This window comes from Phyllobates terribilis, unplaced genomic scaffold (assembly GCF_046119375.1).
Source record: "Phyllobates terribilis strain yellow unplaced genomic scaffold, ASM4611937v1 Scaffold_9__5_contigs__length_417890890, whole genome shotgun sequence".
NCBI classification, from domain to species: domain Eukaryota; kingdom Metazoa; phylum Chordata; class Amphibia; order Anura; family Dendrobatidae; genus Phyllobates; species Phyllobates terribilis.
Window position 1 is genome coordinate 19,833,725 of NW_027362769.1, and position 22,140 is coordinate 19,855,864.

At 44.4% G+C, this 22,140-nt stretch overlaps 1 protein-coding gene across 4 annotated transcripts in view; it reads right to left on the reverse strand.

Moving 5' to 3' along the window:
• PIKFYVE (phosphoinositide kinase, FYVE-type zinc finger containing) overlaps positions 1–22,140 on the reverse strand; it is a 284,611-nt gene that overhangs the window by 46,034 nt on the left and 216,437 nt on the right. For all 4 annotated transcript variants that reach the window (XM_073646326.1, XM_073646322.1, XM_073646325.1 and 1 more), the window contains one exon: positions 13,803–13,862. In XM_073646326.1, the coding sequence (XP_073502427.1) occupies positions 13,803–13,862 (60 nt within the window). The remainder of the gene's footprint in view (positions 1–13,802; positions 13,863–22,140) is intronic.

Below are 22,140 nucleotides of genomic sequence, written 5' to 3' on the forward strand. Positions count from 1 at the left end.
ATGGTCTTTTCTTAACAATTCTTTCAAGGCTGAGGTTATCCCGGTTGCTTGTGCACCTTTTTCTACTACACTTTTTCCTTCCACTCAACTGTCCATTAATATGCTTGGATACAGCACTCTGAACAGCCAGCTTCTTTAGCAATGACCTTTTGTGGCTTACCCTCCTTGTTGAGTGTGTCAATGACTGCCTTCTGGACATCTGTCAAGTCAGCAGTCTTCCCCATGATTGTGGAGCCTACTGAAACAAACTAAGGGACCTTTTTAAACGCTTCGAAAGCCTTTGCTGGTGTTTTTTGTTAATTATTTTAATTTACTGAGATTTTAAAATACTTTTTCAAGCTGTTGTTATAAAGTATTCTAATTTACTGAGATAATGACTGTTGTGTTTTCATTGGCTGTAAGCCATAATCAACATTAACAGAAATAAACATTTAAAATAGATCGCTCTGTTTGTAATGACTATATAATATATGAGATTCACTTTTTATATTGAAGAACTGAAATACAATAAGAACTTTTTGATGATATTCTAATTTAGTGAGAAGCACTCGTATATGCATCCCATAACAGCAAAAAAATAATACAATATGTCATGCATAAAATGCAGACTGGTAATAGCTCCATCTATGAAAAAATAAAGTTATGACTACTGAAAAACAGAGAATAAAAAAAAAAAGCTGGTGATTAAGACCTGGTCAATAAGGGGTTAACTGTGCTGCTCATAACATCTCAATACTCACTAGTCAATGATGTCTTCTAATATGCCTAAATATAAATACATATTACAACTACCGGAAATCCAGAAAGCAGCGTTTTCATTGACACAATGGTACAAGACCAGATGGGCAGGGTGGATTTAGAGGCCATCGACAGGAGGCTGATCAGCATGTCCTACTCCTTAGACCCCAGTTATATGCCAGAATCTTTCCTATAACCAAATGTTCAATTCCTCTGTAGCACAGCAGGGAAAATCATATTACCCAGCTTTTATTAATTTCAAGCGCTATTGTTTGAAGTCCCCATCATACACTTTAGATGGTGGTTGGCAGCAGCCCTTGATACCAATAAAAATGGGTAATACTAGATTTTCCCTGAGGCATTGAACATTTGGTTGTAGGAAAGATTTCAGCAAATGACCGGGATCTAAGCAGCAGGACACACTGATCAGCTTCTTGTACATGTATATTAAAACTACGATTTCATTGGTTAGACAGCTCTGTAATGTGATTACATCAGTGTGTTCTTCACATATCGGCCTGGGGGATTTTGGGTCCCTGAGGAGTAGAGGCTAGCAATGAGCAAATGTGCTCGGATAACGGGTTATCCAAGCACATTCGGGTGTTATCCGAGTATCATCAGAGTGCTCGCAACATAGGTTCACGTCTCCGCGGCAGCATGATTCACTGTTTGATAGACATGACACATGCATAGATTGCCTGACAAACAGGCAATCCCTGCATGTGTTGTGGCTCTCTAACAGCTGCAGGGCGATGCAAACCTATGTTACGAGCATGCCGAAGATACTCTGTTAGCACCCGAGCGTGCTCAGATAACCCCTTATCCGAGCACATTCACTCATCACTAGTAGAGGCATGATTGTGATCTCTGCATCTCCTAACCCTGCCCTGCAATTGATATTGGTTCGGCCGACAGCCATGTAAGGTGTATGGGAGGCTTAAAGGGAAACTGTCACCAGGATTTCCCCAATATAAACTACGGCCACCTCTCTCGTCACAATCACAGTGCTTCCCTGCTCCATGTGGATGACACGTTCTGTCATCAACACAATGTTCCCCATTCGCACTCCTGCGCAGGTGTACTTTACTCTGCCCTCAGCAGGGCAGAGCAAGGTACTGCAAAGCGCCAGGGTTACTTTCCGTGTCATAGGCGCTCTTAGGCCTCTTCCAGTGCATGCATATTATAGTACAGTACTCAGCAGGTCAGAGAGAAGTGCGCCTCCGCATGACTGTGATTGGGGGACACTGTGTGGATGACGTAGGATGCGTTATATACATGAAGCAGAGAAGGATGACTGCAATTGCGAAGATAGGAGGCGATGAAGCAAGACTAGCGATGCCCATTAGACTGGATTTCGTTGTATGGGGGAATTATAAAAGGTATTTTTTGTGCTATGCAGAGGGAATTGGTGACTTATATACAGCTTACTAGAATATAGTAAAAGGGGCCTTTAACGTGATGGCCGTAGTTTACACTGGGAGAACCTAGTGACAGATTCCATTTAATCCATGTGCATGCCATCTCTTCAGGTGTAAGAATGGCACTTTTCTATTCTTAAAGGAAACCTGTCAGTAGGATCAACCCTTTTAAGCGGTCTATATGGGAGCGTAGGCCATAGGATACTAAATAAAATGATACCATCATATCTGTAATCCAACAAATTAATCCAGAGAAATCCAAGCTGTTAAGATATTTGGGCCAGAAGCTGATCTACAAGAGATCTTTAAATGAAAGGAGGTGTTACCAGTGTGAGACATGTAGCTAACACAAAACAGTAGAACTGAATATTGTCTCCTTACAAACACTTTGCAACTGCAGCTCTCACAGCTCTGCTGTATTGCAACACTGGATGCTTGTGAGCTGGAAGCTGAAGAACTGAGACAACACCTGCAAATGTGTCAGGTATAATCACGCAAAGATCTGCAGTGAGATCAGGAAAGCAGCCATTACATTTCTCACACTGGTAACACCACAATTTATTTAAAATAATTTCTGGAGGCAGATTCTCATGCAGATCAGAGTCCTGTCCATAGTACTGAATAGCTCATTTACATATAAGACAAACGTTAATATATCTGGAATAAAACATCGGTTCACAAATATCAAGGTATCACTTTATTCACCTTTATATGACTTACGTGCCCATATAGAAGGCTTAGGAGAGTTGATCCTACAGAAAGATGCCCTTTAAGGACTCAACAAACAAGTCATAAGAAAATTGGGTGGTGGCACACCACTGCAACACCTGAAAACACAAATGATTACCATGGATAGCACCCTTGGGTATGTCAGATAAAATCGGCATAGTCAAAGCATCTACCTATAAAAACCTTCATACAGTTATCGGTCATCACCAACTATTCCAGGTACACTTTGTTGATGCCATCCTTCCCCTGCTTGTTTTGGGCCTGCTGCATCCTGTGGTGCATTCGTGCTGTTACCTAGTATTGGTAAGTTAGCCTGTATGGCAGCATTTTCAGTCATGGTTTTTGGATTTGATGTATTTTTCAGTGAGTTGCTTTAAAATTTAGTGTAGGTACTTGCAATGAGGACAAAACTACGAGGAACCCTGTTGTAAGTTGCGGGTTTGAGTATTTTGGCCAAAATATCAACCAATACCTCATATAAGCTATCATCTTCTGCAGGATGCAGCCAGGCCCTGTGGTGCTGGTGGGGAGAATTGGAGTGCCTGTCCCTGTGGGGTGCACTTACATAATGCAGGGCTGCCCGCTTGATCTAATAGTATGGGAGTGACCAGTTGGCTGTAAGACGGCATGGTGTACTACTTGTTCCCGTGTGCCTGGCGCCCTATGCAAGCTTTCTCCATGTGCATTTATAATTCTAGGCAACCATCCTCCATGAATGGTAGGTGTGCGAGTGCCTATCTCCCAGTCTTTGGCACCTGTGCTGGCCATGCCTTTATCATTGCAGCTTGCTGCATCCTGCAGCAGTATTGCGACCTAGTGTTAAGTATGGCTGCTTTGTATACAACGCAGTGGTGTCATGTCACAAAAGGCCCATCACCAACAGAGGATCCAGTGATCATAATGTCCAGCAACATAGCATTGAGACCAGTTCTCCATGCACTACGCCATCTACCTAACAAGAGACTACTCACTCAACAGAACACTATTAAAAGTCTTACAGGATCGCCTAAAAAAAGCCATCAAACAGCCTGGACCATGCCAACAACAATACCCAGAGGGCAAGTCACAGGATAGCTACAGATGTACCCAGCACACTGGCACTTGTTTACAGAAGCCGTCACAGGAGTCATTAATGAAGGCTGGCAATCCTCACCGGCAGAAAACTCTTTAAAGCGAAAGTTGCTTACCTGCTTTTCTTGTGTATCGTATATAATTGGTCACAAGCCTCCAGCGCTGCAGAATATGTTTGCACATTATAAATAATTGACAATATGTCCTAACTGCGTGAACACTACCTGCAGAAAAGTCTCTTATCCTCACATCAATTTTGTATACCAAGCAGCCTTCTTTACATCTACCGAGTGACAAACGCCACAGCGTGACTCAAGGATTGTCAAATCTGGCTGCCTTAAAATTGCTAAATTGTAGGCAACATAGGGAAAATCCAACACAGATCAGATCACATAGCTGAGTGCTGCTGCAATTATAGCGCCCGCGTAAGAGCGAGCAGCTCAGGCTCACAATGCCGCAGCAGGCAGAAAGGAAAGGAATTTCCGAACAATCAAACTAAATGTTTCATCACATCTACCCACAAGTGTCTAAAAGCTTCAACACTTCAGGACTAGTGTTGAGCCACCCCCGTAGTGTTCGGGTTCGGTTCGGTTCGTCGAACACCGGGAAGTTCGAGGAACTGTTCGTCGAACACCTTAGAACACCGTCGAACACCGTTAAAACCAATGGCAGGCAAACAAAAACACATAGAAACACATAGAAAACACCTGCAAAGGTGTCCAAAAGCTGACAAACTGCTCAGAAGACACTCTCTTTAAAAAAGCCGGCCGGCAAATTCAGCAGCGGCATACACCGGTACCCGACAATTTAGACAAGAAGGAATAGAGCATCACACATAGATTAGATAGATAGAAACATGTCAGTCACACATATAAGAAGCACAGTGACAGTGTTGGTTACTGCACTTGTCATTTAGTGTAAAGGATTTATTAAAAAAAATATTAGTGTTTTCATGCACCGTCTCTTTAAAAAAGCCGGCCGGCAATTCAGCATCTGTACCCGACAATTTAGAACAGAAAGAATAGAGCTTCACACATAGATTAGATAGATAGCAACATGTCAGTCACATATATAATAAGTACAGTGATAGTGTTGCTTACTGTACTTGTCATTTAGTGTAAAGGATTTATTTAAAAAAATAATAGTGTTTTCATGCACTGTCTCTTTAAAAAAGCCGGCCGGCAATTCAGCAGCGGTACCCGACAATTTAGAACAGAAAGATAGAGCATCACACATAGATTAGATAGATAGAAACATGTCAGTCACATATATATGAAGTACAGTGATAGTGTTGGTTACTGTACTTGTCATTTAGTATTAAAATAAAGGATTTATTATTAAAAAAATTGGCGTGGGGTTCCCCTTAATTTTAGGCTCTAGCGGAGGTTAAGCAGACGGCTGGGGCAGATGTTTGAAGCCTGGGAAGGGGGTAATACCCACGGAGCTTCCCAGGCTACTAATATCAGCCCCCAGCTGAATACATAGCCTTTACTAGCTATTAAAATGGGGGACTCCCCAAAAAAAATGACATGGGGTCCCACCTAATTTAATAGCTAGCAAAGGCTAGGCAGACAGCTGGGGGCTGATATTAATAGCCCAGGAAGGGAGCCATGAATATTGGCCCCCTCCCAGGCTAGAAACACCAGCCGTCAGCCGCCCCAGAAATGGCGCATTCATAGGATGCGCCAATTCTGGCACTTAGCCTCGCTCTTCCACGCTGCCCTGGTGCGGTGGCAGGGGGTAATAGGGTTGGGGTTGATGTCAGCTTATAATGCCAGCTGACATCAAGCCCAGGTTAGTAATGGAGAGGCGTCTATAAGACACCCCCATTACTAACCCCATAGTCAAAGTTAAAAAAAACACAAACACCCAGAATAAAGTCCTTTAATTGAAATAAAGACACAATCCTTTATTGTTCTAAATTAAACCATACTTACCATCACGCCCATTCCAGCTGAAGCCAACGATCTCCTGCAATAAAAGAAAAATAATAAAGCAACCTCATCCTTACCTTTCCATGGTTCCCACGACAGCTTCAGCTCTGCTACATCGAGATGACAGGCTGGACCGCAGCAGAACGCTGCCATCCAGCCTGTCATCCCGCAGACACTGAGAAGCGCAGGCTTGCTTGTGCTGCTCAGTGGTCTCTCTGTGACGACATCCAGATGAGCCGAGTTCATGTCCAATGAACTCGGCTCACCTCATGCACGTCACTGACAGCGTGGGAAAATTCTCACGCTGAAGCGCTGATTGCAGGAGAATTTTCCCACGCTGTCAGTGATGTGCAGGAGGTGAGCTGAGTTCATTGGACATGAGCTCACCTCATGCACATCACTGACAGCGTGGGAGAATTCTCCTGCACTCAGCACTTCAGCATGAGAATTTTCCCACGCTGTCAGTGACGTGCATGAGGTGAGCCGAGTTCATTGGACATGACCTCGGCTCATCTGGATGCCGTCACAGCGAGACAGTGAGGAGCGCAAGCATGCCTGCGCTTCTCAGTGTCTGCGGGATGACAGACTGGATGGCAGCGTTCTGCTGCGGTCCAGCCAGTCATCTCGATGTAGCAGAGCTGAAGCTGTCGTGGGAGCCATGGAAAGGTAAGGATGAGGTTGCTTTATTATTTTACTTTTATTGCAGGAGATCGTTGGCTTCAGCTGGAATGGGTGTGATGGTAAGTATGGTTTAATTTAGAACAATAAAGAATTGTGTCTTTATTTCAATTAAAGGACTTTATTCTGGGTGTTGTGTTTTTTTTAAATACTTTACTAGAAATTCATGGCGGTCATGTCTAATACTGGCGTGACCCCATGAATTTTGGGCTTGGGGCCAGCTGATAATACCAAGCTGGCCCTAACCCCTTTATTACCCAGTGAGCCACCGCACCAGGGCCCTGGATGAGTTGGGTACAGCGCCAGAAGATGGCGCTTCTATGAACGCGCCATTTTCCGGGGTGGCTGCGGACTGCAATTTGTAGCGGGGGGGGGGGGGGGGCCAGAAAGCTTGGTTCTCCCTGCGCTGCAGATTCCAGCCCCCAGCTGCCTAGTTGTACCTGGCTGGACACAAAAATAGGGCGAAGCCCCACGTACTTTTTTTTTTAATTATTTCATGAAATTCATGAAATAATTAAGAAAAAAAGGCCTTCCCTATATTGTTGTGTCCGGCCAGGTACAAATAGGCAGCTGGTGGATGGGGGCAGCCCGTTCCTGCCTGCTGTACCTGACTGGACACAAATATAGTGCGAAGCCCCACTTCAATTTTTTTAAATTATTTCAGGAAATTCATGAAATAATTTAAAAAAAATTGACGTGGGGCTTCGCACTATATTTGTGTCCAGCCAGGTACAGCAGGCAGGAACGGGCTGCCCCCAACCACCAGCTGCCTATTTGTACCTGGCCGGACACAACAATATAGGGAAGCCCTTTTTTTCTTAATTATTTCATGAAATAATTTAAAGAAAATTGACGTGGGGCTTCGCCCTGTTTTTGTGTCCAGCCAGGTACAACTAGGCAGCTGGGGGCTGGAATCCGCAGCGCAGGGAGGCCCAAGCTTTCTGGGCCACCCCCGCTGCAAATTGCAGTCCGCAGCCACCCCGGAAAATGGCGCGTTCATAGAAGCGCCATCTTCTGGCGCTGTACCCAACTCATCCAGGGCCCTGATGCGGTGGCTCACTGGGTAATAAAGGGGTTAGGGCCAGCTTGGCATTATCAGCTGGCCCTAAGCCCGAAATTCATGGGGTCACGCCAATATTAGACATGACCACCATGAATTTCTAGTAAAGTATTTAAAAAAAACACAAACACCCAGAAAAAGTCCTTTAATTGAAAGAAAGACACAATTCTTTATTGTTCTAAATTAAACCATACTTACCATCACGCCCATTCCAGCTGAAGCCAACGATCTCCTGAAATAAAAGAAAAATAATAAAGCAACATCATCCTTACCTTTCCATGGTTCCCACGACAGCTTCAGCTCTGCTACATCGAGATGACAGGCTGGACCGCAGCAGAACGCTGCCATCCAGCCTCTCATCCCGCAGACACTGAGAAGCGCAGGCTTGCTTGCGCTCCACAGTGTCTCTCTGTGAGGGCATCCAGATGAGCCGAGTTAATGTCCAATGAACTCGGCTCACCTCATGCACGTCACTGACAGCGTGGGAAAATTCTCCTGCACTCAGCGCTTCAGCGTGGGAGAATTCTCACACTGAAGCGCTGAGTGCAGGAGAATTCTCCCACGCTGTCAGTGACGTGCAGGAGGTGAGCTGAGTTCATTGGACATGAGCTCACCTTATGCACGTCACTGACAGCGTGGGAAAATTCTCCTGCACTCAGCGCTTCAGCGTGGGAGAATTCTCACGCTGAAGCGCTGAGTGCAGGAGAATTCTCCCACGCTGTCAGTGACGTGCAGGAGGTGAGCTGAGTTCATTGGACATGAGCTCACCTTATGCACGTCACTGACAGCGTGGGAGAATTCTCCTGCACTCACCGCTTCAGCGTGAGAATTTTCCCACGCTGTCAGTGACGTGCATGAGGTGAGCCGAGTTCATTGGACATGAACTCGGCTCATCTGGATGTCGTCACAGAGAGACGCTGAGCAGCGCAAGCAAGCCTGCGCTTCTCAGTGTCTGCGGGATGAGAGGCTGGATGGCAGCGTTCTGCTGCGGTCCAGCCTGTCATCTCGATGTAGCAGAGCTGAAGCTGTCGTGGGAACCATGGAAAGGTAAGGATGAGGTTGCTTTATTATTTTTCTTTTATTGCAGGAGATCGTTGGCTTCAGCTGGAATGGGCGTGACAGTAAGTATGGTTTAATTTAGAACAATAAAGGATTGTGTCTTTATTTCAATTAAAGGACTTTATTCTGGGTGTTTGTGTTTTTTTTAACTTTGACTATGGGGTTAGTAATGGGGGTGTCTTATAGACGCCTCTCCATTACTAACCTGGGCTTGATGTCAGCTGGCATTATAAGCTGACATCAACCCCAACCCTATTACCCCCTGCCACCGCACCAGGGCAGCGTGGAAGAGCGAGGCTAAGTGCCAGAATTGGCGCATCCTATGAATGCGCCATTTCTGGGGCGGCTGACGGCTGGTGTTTCTAGCCTGGGAGGGGGCCAATATTCATGGCTCCCTTCCTGGGCTATTAATATCAGCCCCCAGCTGTCTGCCTAGCCTTTGCTAGCTATTAAATTAGGGGGGACCCCACGTCATTTTTTTTGGGGTGTCCCCCATTTTAATAGCTAGTAAAGGCTATGTATTCAGCTGGGGGCTGATATTAGTAGCCTGGGAAGCTCCGTGGGTATTACCCCCTTCCCAGGCTTCAAACATCTGCCCCAGCCGTCTGCTTAACCTCCGCTAGAGCCTAAAATTAAGGGGAACCCCACGCCAATTTTTTTAATAATAAATCCTTTATTTTAATACTAAATGACAAGTACAGTAACCAACACTATCACTGTACTTCATATATATGTGACTGACATGTTTCTATCTATCTAATCTATGTGTGAAGCTCTATTCTGTCTGTTATAAATTGTCGGGTACCGCTGCTGAATTGCCGGCCGGCTTTTTTAAAGAGACAGTGCATGAAAACACTAATATTTTTTTTTATAAATCCTTTACGCTAAATGACAAGTACAGTAAGCAACACTATCACTGTACTTCATATATATGTGACTGACATGTTTCTATCTATCTAATCTATGTGTGAAGCTCTATTCTGTCTGTTATAAATTGTCGGGTACCGCTGCTGAATTGCCGGCCGGCTTTTTTAAAGAGACAGTGCATGAAAACACTAATATTTTTTTTTATAAATCCTTTACGCTAAATGACAAGTACAGTAAGCAGCACTTTCACTGTACTTCGTATATATGTGGCTGACATGTTTATATCTATCTAATCTATGTGTGAAGCTCTATTCTTTCGGTTCTAAATTGTCGGGTACAGGTGTATGCCGCTGCTGAATTGCCGGCTTTTCATGTTTCATTGTTGGCACTGTTCCAATCGATTTGGGCAATCACTGTAATGCCACAACCACCATGGCTGTGGCATTACAGTGAGTGGCAGACAATCCCTGCATGATTGGTGCTCTAAATAGCGCCAGACATGCAGGACACGCTTTTGGTGCACGAACAGTTATCGAACATAACCTCGAACAGCCGAATTTTTTGCAAATCGTTCGGGTTCGTCGAACAACTCGAACACCGCCCAAAACAGCTCGAATTTGAGATTGGCGAACAGTTCTAGTCGAACACCGCTCATCTCTATTCAGGACGCTCCTTGCCCAGCATTTATTTATTATACATATTCGCCAAATGCAGCGATTACGTAATTCTGCGTGGTTACACTGGGCCGTAGTGACAGACTTGTCCTCGCTCCATTAGTAAAATACAGGCTCCACTAAAGCCAGCTGTATCTGGGGCAAATTCTATCATCTCTCCACTGTTAGCTCCCTCTGGAAATAGGTCGTTCCAGTATATCATGGTGTGGGGGCAGGTATACGGAGTGGGCTCAGACCTCAGACTGCTCCACACAGGGCAGGGGCAAGCTGTGTCCCACCACTAGCGTTGGCCTCTAAAAGCAGTGACTGAAGTTAGCTCCGATCATGGCAGACTACCCATTTAAAGTGAATCTGTCAGCAGGATTTCACCCCTCAAATTATTTATGCATGTAGCTCTTTCAAGCCTCTGTCACTCCAGTTCTTCTCCCTACCAGCGCAGCCTTTTCCTGCTTTACTGACATCTCCTTTACTTGAAGTCACATAAACAACAAGCTATCAGTCATGCAGGAGAACAAGTCATTGGGTGGGGAATAGAAGTGGAGTGACTGAGGTTTGGGAAGTGCTTCCATGCACCAAAAGCACTTCACCCTCATTTACATATTAATCTAAATCCTGATTTCTTACTAATGGAGGAATGGACTAGCCATGTAAAGGCATTGCTAGACTTGTCTTTGAAAGAGCTTCATGTGCATCTGTATTGCAATCATTTATGGGTCTGGTTTTAAAAACCTGGAGGTTCATTGTTCAGTAAAAGAACTGATGGGGATTAGTGCTGATAACACATCAGATCACTAATCCCCAAATCCACATCAAGTCTTTTACTGAACAAGGTTTTCACAACCAAACCCATAAGTTATCGCAATACATCTACATGTCGGCATGCATTCATGTCGCTTCAAAGTGGACATCTTTGTGCCTCAACGAGTATGTGGAGAAGTTGGGAGTAACCCATATAAGGGCCTAGGAAAATATAAATGCCATCTGTGCAGACTCCATGGAGCTTTGTTTGAAACCTTGGGTTGATTTAATTGATCTTCCTGGTCTCCATACTTCTTTTGACTTCTAAATTAATGAAGATGGGCAGCAAGACATAGTCAAAGAAATCTGCTAAAGGCCCAGAAAGATGTACTCCCTTCCTGGGCCTTTAGCAGAGTTCTTAGACTATGTTTTGCAGCCAGTCTCCAGTAGGAGTATTTGACCGAAAACTATGCACGATACAGAGCACACTAGGACTCCTTCTGCATCATAAGGCTGTGTGCACACTTTGCAGATTTGGTGCTTTTTGCTATGTAGATTTGCTAACAATACCTGAAGCAATCCTAATGCCAGCAAAATGAATGAGGAACCTGAAGTGACAAGCTTATTTTTGACTTGCAGATTTGGTGCAGAATATAATCTGCAGCATGTCAATTCTCTGTGTGTTTTTGCCTGCGTTTTTCCTGCCAAGAGATGCAGAAATTTTACTCAACGTGTGCACATAGCCTAATAGTTGAAGACCACAACAGCACATATGCCCGAATCCTGTAATGTGGAGGTTCAGACGCAAGCCCTGATGGAGCCACTAACCGGAGTGGAAAACACAATCTGAACCCGGCCTTACTACTTTCCTACCGCCTAATCACTCATATTTATCACTCCTCCACTTAATCCCCTTGTTTGGCTGACTTTGGTATATAGAGTGCACTCTTTTTTGGATAAACTGCTGTATATATACCTTGTCATAAAAAACACAGGGGTTTATGTTAATTTTATAAAAATAGAAAACCCTTAGGCTATGTGCCCACAATGCAGAAATGCTCCGGATTTTTCCTGAGCGTTTCTGCATCTCCCTGGCAGAAAAAATGCATGCGGATTGTACATGCGGATTGTACATAATTTTTCCTGCCAGGGACATGCGGATGTGAAGCGTTCTTCACATGCATTTCTGTATGCGGGTTGACAAGCGCTTCCCAAGCGATTTTAGCATCACTTGGAAAGTGCTTGACAACTTGGTCACACTATATAAATTCATGCAAACAGCAAGGATTTATATACTGTGACCTTAAAGAATGTTAAAAAATAAAAAAATAAATATATACTTACCTTCTGATGGCCCCTGGTGTCCTTGTCTCGGCTTGCCGGCAGCTCGCGGTGAACTAAAGGACGCGTGACCGGTCACATGACTAAATGACGTCACTGCAGGTCCTTCAGTCCACAGCGAGCTGCCGGCAAGCCGAGACAAGGACACCGGGGGCCATCAGAAGGTAAGTATAATATTTATTTTTTTATTTTATTCTTTATTTTTACAGGTACTATGGTACCCAGGTCCGGAGGAGAGTCTCCTCTTCTCCAAACCCGGGTACCAGCCGCACATTGAAACACATGGAATCCGCATGTACAGATCCAGTGATGCATAATCCATGCGGTCTAATGCAAGTCAATGGCGGCGAAAACGCAGCGCTTCCGCAAAATAATTGGTAGTGCTGCGGATTTTTCCGCAATGATATCCCGCAGCGGAAATTTCCGCAGCATGTGCACAGCACATGCGGATTATCATTGGGGAACATGGCAGGCCTTCTACCATGCGTTTTTGAAGCGTTTCGGCAGCGGAATTGCCACTGTGGAAACGCTTAAAAAGCGCATAGTGGGCACAGAGCCTTACACAGCTCAATCAGCGGAAAAATAAAAAAAAAGTTATGTAGCTAGAGAAAAAAAACTTGCTTTTTTTTTTTAAACAAAGTTCACAATTTCAAGTCACTATTAATAATAAAAAAAATTATAAAAGATTATACAAAGAGAATTATGCTGCCAGATCATTTTTACAAAACAAAAACAGCCACAAAATTGAAAAGTAAAAAACAATATCGGAATTGCAGAGTTTTTTTTAACCACCATTTCACCCCACCTGGAATTTTTTTTCAGTTTTTTTTTCAGTATGCTTTATTGTACAGCTCGTCCTCTATATAGTAAAAAAAAAGCCTGCATACGGCTATGAGGATGGCAAATGAAAAAAAAAGTTATGACTGTTGGAAGAAGAAAATGAAAAACATTTCAACTCAAAAATAAAAGCGGACAATGTCCTTTAAGAAGCAGTCCACTACTTTTTTATTGATGCCCTATCCGTAGCACTTGCGGTGCTTGCCCGCCCATCTGTAGTGGACGCCGCGGGGTACTGCACATCCGCCTCCCATTGAATTGAATAGGAGGCGGATGTGCAGTACCCGGTGGCGGCCACTACAGATGGACGGCCAAGCACCGCAAATAAGTACTTCCGTCCGGTGACCGCCTCTGGCACCGATAAAGGCTGATCGGCGGGGGTGCCGGGTGCGGGACCTCGGCCAATCAAATACTGATGCCCTATCCTATGGATAGGGAATCAATGAAAAAGTAGTGGACAACTTATTTAATTAAGGGGTTAATAAATAAATATTAGAAAAAGTAAACAGATCATATTAAAATGTTGCAAAAATGAGTTAGTGTAAGAATTATTTAGCACATCTTAGAATACCCAATCACGGCATTTCAGGAAGTAAATGGTCAACATTAAAACTAAAAATGATTATAAAGGGCATGGCTCGGGGGTTTCTGTACTCACGCAGCTCAACATGGGGATTTCCAGACTGTTTCTTTTGCTTATCTCCACCATCAGTATCATCTAAAAGGAAAAACATTCCAATAAAGTACAAGTTATAAGATTACAGGGATAATGGCAGGTCGCTTCACTGCTGGCCCCATAACTCAGCTTCCATCATCATATTATACAGCACTATGTACTTACAATTGCTTATTTTGCCTTTCTACCCAGATAATGCTTATTCTTTCTCCGCTCCATCTAGAAACAGGAAGTCTCTTGTCCCTGCAGAAATCATTCTCCTCTTTAACTCCTGACCCAACTGCTCCCCTGTCCCCCCCCCTGCCTTAGACTTTTGCAGTGACTCATGCCTCATGCAGGGAAAATTGAAGTCCTGTTCCTACATGGAGCTTAGAAGGATTCAGCTAGTCAGTTTTTAATCACGTGATGTCATAGACCTAATGGAAAACAGAAGAATTAACTGGGTAGAAAGGAAACCTGAGCAATTTTAAGTACACAGTGCTATATAATATGATGATTGCAATATATTAAGAGGACAAACAATTTTATGGGAGGAGTGCTTCTTTTAGATTATTTAAGAAAAAGATCTCCTCCATTTATCAGTCTTTTTTTCCCCCTTATATATGGCTGGAAAATAACATCCAACTCACATGTGGTTTGCAAGTTACATTAAAGTCAAAGTTGCACGCAAGCTGAGACCTGCAACCATAAATCCAAGAGAATTGGATTGCTAGCCATGGTCACCTTGGGTTGCGGTAGGTTGCGCTCCCAGAGAAAATCATCAAAGTCTCAAAACCGCCCTTTAAATACCGGCAGTTCTCCTGACCATCAGGATGAAAAGAAGCGGATTACCCTACAAAAATATCTGTCCAAACTAAAGATTTACTATGACTTAGTTCAGGCAAGCGCTTAAAAGGATGAAGTGTCATTAAAAATAGTAATGGACATCTTCCAATGCAGCATATTAAGTAAAAGAGCAAACAGATTGTGCTAAAGGCCATACTGAAGAGATGTAGTAAGACCTGATCGGAGCAATAAATAAGGCTGTGAAGTGGAGGCCGGCACAGCCAGGCTCACAGGTGGCCGGATTAGATAGAGATCCAATAAAATGATGAGAGGTTTCCTTTATTATTAAACCACGGTGAAAAGACGTTTCAGCAAATTGTGAGGAATAATAGAACACCGTCAGGCAGATTGCAGATGTTAAGTAATGTGTGTACTGGAAGCTGGAAAGTGCCCGCATTAGATTCATGAAAATGTATGAGACGGGAATCTCTAACAATTGCCTGCTATTCGCCTGCTGATAAAATGTTGCCCTGAGCGCTTGGATTGAGCCAATTAATGAGCAACACAAGCACTAAATTAAAGATGTGAAACAGCCAGAAGAAAATACCCTAAGCAAAGCTCCTAACATCTGCACACCATGGAGTCTAGAAAAGCAACACATTTATAATCTACAAAGATAAATAGTCATTTACTGGAAATTGCATTAAATGATTCTAAATAATTAATGAACGGACAGCTGCAGCATAATAGGCGGCCAGACCCAAATACCATCACGGGCTCATTAACCCTCAGTTTTAGTCAGGTCAGAGCTTCAGGAGACAGAAACCAATAAATGGCATTTATAATTATTGGATAGCTCTGAAGTCTTTTCTGTTACACTATGTGCGGGAAAAAAACACATTAAAGGGGTTGTGTCATGTGAGCTTTCAGGGATGAATGAGGCGGGAGTACCCCCTGATGAAGACATCTTAGAATGGCGAAACGCATAGGGTGATCTCTCCGCCATCTGTATTTGATATCTGAATGCATTTTATGTTCCTTGCCCACTAACCACTGCCCAGTAACCATATTTAGGTTCCTTTTCCCATTGTATATAATAATACTGATACACTCATGTTTGGTATCGACACTGTCATTTATTTACTTGTTATTTTTGCTGGGTGTTTTTTTCTCTTTATATCCTTGGCATCCATGTTATATATTTTCCCCCAGACGAAGCTCAGGTGAAACGTAAGTCAGGTGTGTTCTCTTGGGTGGATATGTGCATCAGATGCAAAATGATTTTATATCTCTAACAATTTTCTTGCAATGCTGGTTGTTGGGGTGTCCATGGTGTATAATGATTTATTTTCTTGCTCCTATGTGTGCATAAGGTGAGACATCAGATGTGGCAACTTTGCCTTTATTGCGTTATGACTTTCTTCTCACCTTGAGCACACTTGGAATATTATTTATCCCTTTTTGCCCCACTACCAAATAAGAGTTAGTATTCATTTATACATATGTAGGATTTGTGGAAGTAGGGTTTAACCAGCCAGAATTCTTATTTGTACAACCTACGTACTTATTATTTGTATTTTTGGCCCTACAGCTAGATAAATGGTATTATTTACTTATGTGTATTATTTCTGCTATTAGGGTTAAACCCACCTTAATTCTTACCTATACAATCTATGTATACATCATATGCATCTTAATTATTACACCCATTTTTGCTTAAGTTGTTTCATGTCTGTTGATCTCTTTTTTCATTTGATATATTTATTACAATTTCTATGACAATATTTCTATGATTATTTCAATAAAGATTATCGGTTTTTAGAATTTTCTCTGGCATATTTTTTTCTTTTCAGTTCTAGATTTCTTTTAGAAGTGCAGATCCCGTGCGGTCCTGTCTGTATACTCGCTTAGGCCTCTTTCAGACATCAGTGTTTTGAGTAAGTGTGGTGTCTGCTTCCACACGTACTGGAGACACGGACGCACGTAGACCCATTCAAATGAAAGGGTCTGTGCATGTCAGTGTGTTTTCAAGGACCGTGTGTCTGTGGGCAAAACATGCGGACATGTCCATTTTTTACCCGCTGCACGGGCCTCAGAACATCCCACACTGATGAAACACAGATGACATCCGTGTGACACATACCGATGCCTAGGAATCAGTGTACAGTTAGCACTGTTCCCAAGTGCCGATGCTGAACGCTGCCCTCATCATTGTCCCCTGCCAGCGCTGCGATCAGCATTAGCAAGGGACCATGATGAGAGTAGTAGCATGCTCCCGCTGTCTCCACCTGTAAAAATAAGAATAAAATAAAAAATCCTTATACTCACCTGTCCTAAGTGTCACCTGCTGTAATCCACCTGACAGCTCAAGCCAAGGAGCCGGAGAGAATGACTCGCTCCAGTGAGCAGGCCCTGGAGCTGCACTGAGCTCAGTGAGCGGTGTCCTGTCACTCACTCACCTGTCAAAATTTCACTTACACAAAAAAAAAAATCACATGAAGTCGCCTGTGTGTATAATGTGCCGAGTGTCATTTTGACAATGATTTTGACTAAGTGCCGAGTGTCATTTTGACTATGTGCCAGGTGTCTACATTCAGAGAACATATGGGTATGGGCTTTATTCAAAAGGGGATGTTCTCCAGCACCAAACAAAAGTAATTAAAACTTAGCCTTTATTCATATAGGATAAAAAAAATGGCAGAATGAGCACAGATTTATAAAAAAAACAAAAAAAAAACAATGCTTACGCATTTCAAGTTGAAAAATCCCTTTATCTTGGCTGACAGCTTGGTTTGGGGTACTTCCTTAAATAGTAAATGTTGTGGGTGGGATTGACAAGGCAAATGGATTATTATTATTATTATTATTTATTATTATTATAGCGCCATTTATTCCATGGCGCTTTACACGTGATAGGGATATACATAACAAAAGCATTTACATAATCTTAACAAAACGAGTCAGCGACTGGTACAGGAGGAGCGAGGACCCTGCCCGCGAGGGCTCACAGTCTACAAGGGATGGGTGAGGATACAGTAGGTGAGGGTAGAGCTGGTCGTGCAGTGGTGTTTACTGCAGGTTGTAGGCTTGTCGGAAGAGGTGGGTCTTCAGGTTCCTTTTGAAGGTTTCCACGGTCGGCGAGAGTCTGATATGTTGGGGTAGAGAGTTCCAGAGTAGGGGGGAAGCACGGGAGAAATCTTGTATACGATTGTGGGAGGAGGAGATAAGAGGGGAGTAGAGCAGGAGATCTTGTGAGGATCGGAGGTTGCGTGCAGGTAAGTACCGGGAGACTAGGTCACAGATGTATGGGGGAGACAGGTTGTGGATGGCTTTGTATGCCATGGTTAGAGTTTTGAACTGAATTCTCTGGGCAATAGGGAGCCAGTGAAGGGATTGACAGAGAGGAGAGGCCGGGGAATAGCGGGGGGACAGGTGGATTAGTCGAGCAGCAGAGTTTAGGATAGATTGGAGAGGTGCAAGAGTGTTGGAAGGGATGCCACGGAGCAGGAGGTTGCAGTAGTCGAGGCGGGATATGATGAGGGCATGCACTAGTGTTTTTGCAGAGTCTTTGCTGAGGAATGCACGGATCCGGGAGATGTTTTTGAGTTGGAGTCGGCAGGAGGTGGAAAGGGCTTGAATATGTGGCTTGAAGGAGAGATCAGAGTCCAGGGTTACCCCAAGGCAGCGAGCTTGTGGGACTGGGGAGAGTGAACAGCCATTGACGTTGATGGATAGGTCGGATGGGGGATGTGAATGAGAGGGTGGAAAGATGATGAACTCTGTTTTATCCATGTTGAGTTTTAGAAACCTGTTGGAGAAGAAGGATGAGATGGCGGACAGACATTGTGGGATTCTGGTTAGTAGGGAGGAGATATCGGGTCCAGAGAGGTAGATCTGTGTGTCGTCAGCATAGAGGTGATACTGAAAGCCGTGAGACTCTATGAGCTGTCCCAGGCCGAAGGTGTAGATGGAGAAGAGCAGAGGTCCTAGAACTGAACCTTGGGGGACACCGACAGATAGGGGGCGAGATGAGGAGGTGGTGCGTGAGTGGGAGACGCTGAATGTCCTGTCTGTTAAGTATGAGGAGATCCAAGATAGAGCCAAGTCCGTGATGCCAAGAGATGAGAGAATCTGGAGTAGGAGGGAATGGTCCACTGTGTCAAAGGCAGATGACAGGTCCAGAAGGAGGAGGATGGAGTAGTGTCGCTTGGATTTGGCATTTAGTAGGTCGTTGGTGACTTTGGTCAGGGCAGTTTCAGTCGAGTGATGCGGTCGGAAGCCAGATTGTAGACGGTCGAAGAGGGAGCAGGAGGAGAGGTGGGAGGACAGTTCAAGGTGGACATGTTGTTCTAGAAGTTTTGAGGCAAAGGGGAGGAGTGATATGGGGCGGTAGCTGGTCAGAGAGGAAGGGTCAAGGGAGGGCTTTTTGAGGATGGGTGTGATTGCGGCATGTTTGAAACATGAGGGGAAGACTCCGGTTGTTAGTGATAGATTGAAGAGGTGGGTTAGGGTTGGGATGAAGACTGAGGTGAGGTTAGTGATGAGGTGGGAAGGGATTGGGTCAAGTTCGCAGGTGGTGAGGTGTGATTTGGAGAGTAAAGAGGAGACTTGACCTTCTGTAATGGTGGAGAAGTGGGGTTTGGAGGAGGAGGGTTGAGTAGATATGAGGAGGGGTTGTGTGGACTTTAGGCCAAAGTTTTGTCTGATGGTGTCAATCTTCTGTTTGAAGAATGAGGCAAAGTCGTCGGCTGAGATGAGAGAAGAGGGAGGAGGTGCTGGGGGACGAAGGAGAGAGTTGAAAGTGTTAAATAGCTGTTTAGGGTTGTGAGATAGGGAGGATATGAGAGATGAGAAGTAGGTTTGTTTTGCTGTAGTGAGTGCGGACTTGAAATTAGTGAGGGATTGCTTGAATGCGATGAAGTGCTCGATGGAGTGAGACCTTTTCCATCTCCGCTCCGCAACCCTGGAGGCCCGGCGCAGTTCTTTGGTAAGTTTAGTGTGCCAGGGTTGTCTGTTGAATGTGCGAGGTGTGGTGTGTGTGAGAGGGGCGATCGAGTCTAGAGCTGCAGCTATTGTGGTGTTATATGAAGCAGCAGCAACGTCTGCATCGTGCAAGGAATTTATGTCTGTGAGAGGAAGGAGGGATTCAGAGAGAGAGTGTAGGTCAAGGTGTTTGAGATTTCTGCGAGGGTGTGTGAGTTTGTGGAGTGGGTATTGTGCACCCGGAGAGGAGAGGGTAGAGAATGTCAGTAGGTTGTGGTCAGAGAGAGGGAGTGGTGAGTTAGAGAGGTTAGATAGGGAACAGAGGCGGGTGAAGATGAGGTCCAGTGTGTGGCCATCTTTGTGGGTGGGTGTGGAAGACCATTGAGTGAGTCCAAAGGAGGAAGTGAGGGATAGGAGCTTAGAGACAGACGAGTGGGGAGTGTCAATGGGGATGTTGAAGTCACCCATTATGATAGTGGGGATGTCAGTGGAAAGGAAGTGAAGCAGCCAGGTAGTGAAATGGTCTAAGAAGGTGGTGGCTTGCCCTGGGGGTCGGTAAACGACGGCCAGTTGGAGGTTGGAGGGGGAATAGATGCGCACACAGTGCACCTCAAAAGAGGGGAGTGTAACGGAGGGTGGCAGTGGGATTTTGGTGAAAGCGCAGAGTTCTGATAGGAGGAAACCTACGCCTCCACCATGTTTGCCATTGGGGCGGGGGGTGTGGGAAAGGTGGAATCCGCCATATGAAAGGGCAGCTGGGGAGGCTGTGTCAGAGGGGGTGAGCCAGGTTTCGGTGATGGCGAGGAAGGAGAGTTTGTTTGTAATGAAAAGATCGTGGATGAAGGAAAGTTTGTTGCAGACAGAGCGAGCGTTCCATAGAGCTCCTGTTAGTATAGCTGAGGAGGTGGGTATTAGTTGGATGGGTATGAGGTTAGAAGGGTTGCGACAGTTTGAGGAAGGTCGTGGATAGGAGGTAGAAGTAACTGTGGGGATATGGCGAGGAGGACCAGGATTTGGAGAGATATCTCCAGCAGTGAGGAGGAGCAGAGAAAGTGTTAGCAGGTGGGAGCAAGAGAGAGCATGAGGTGGCTGTCTGTGTTTGGAGATCCAGGATTGAATGTTGAGGAATAATTTGGAGGAGGAGGTGAGATGAATGGGGAGGATAGAGGGAGAGATGATGAGTTTCTTACTTGGTGTAGGGATTTGAGGGGTTATTAGAAAGTGGAGGACTATAGAGGAAAAAGTGAGAGCTAACAGAAACATAGTTTAAGGAGAGTAAGTGGTCAAAGTGTTTGTTACCTGACTAACTGCCTCTGAAATAACTGCCACTTCTCTCCGAAGCCACTTTGCACAAGAAGACGCGTGCACACCCCAGCACGCGTGCACCCCTTACAGAGTCTAAATATATAGGCCACATTAAACTATATCAGGTGTAGGGCATTGTGGGAACGGCTTGTGGATAAATTAACAGCTGGTCATTTCAGCAGGAGATGGCTGGGTGATCAAAGACAGAGCCAGGACGCAAGTCTCTGCAGTTTAGCACCTCTAAAAATCAGATAAGGTATAGAGTGGGGAAAGAACAAACATATGTGAATATTGATTGGAGTGGGACAGATGAAGCAGGGGAATTATGCAGAGCATGTACCAGAGAGACGGGTCAGCAGAGCATTAGAAGACAGCATACATAGGAGCAGGGGAATTCTGCAGAGCATGTACCAGAGAGACGGGTCAGCAGAGCATTAGAAGACAGCATACATAGGAGCAGGGGAATTATGCAGAGCATGTACCAGAGAGACGGGTCAGCAGAGCATTAGAAGACAGCATACATAGGAGCAGGGGAATTATGCAGAGCATGTTGTGGATGCACAACATTTACTATTTAAGGAAGTACCCCAAACCAAGCTGTCAGCCAAGATAAAAGGGTCTTTTACTACCCGAAACGCATAAGCATTATGGGTTTTTTAACATGAGCAGATATTGTCAATTATTTTTAATCTATTTGATTAAAAGCCAAGTTTTAACTACCTCCCATTGGTGCTGGAGAACATCCCCTTTTGGACCATTGAGAGCTATTTGACCTGGAAGCCAGAGCAGTGCATTCTCCGTGCACCCCACCCCGACCACTGACTGTCCACCCTGGAAGTCTCCTGGGACACTATCTCCAACACAGGAGTGGTGAGCTGAATTGACACTTTTTCAACTTTTTTGTACTGGGCTTTATTGTCAATTTTAATTTAATAATATAGATTTTATTTGTACACGTCCAAAGACCCATATGAGGTGTTCGCCCACAACCCATTTATCAGATAGTATGATGTGTTTTATTTTAGATACATTGTTATAAATATCATATATATACATCCGTAATTAAATCTGTCAGCACAGAATGACTGTCCAAATCAAGTGCCACTGCTTGGTGCATCATGGCACGGCCAATCATTTATATACCCCTTCCCACCAACTTATTTCTCTCTATCTCCACCACCCCTTTATGTGATTGACAGCTCTGGCTTCATAGAGCCAGAGAAGTGCAGAGATCGAGGGAAAACTAGCAGGTGAAAGGTGTATATAA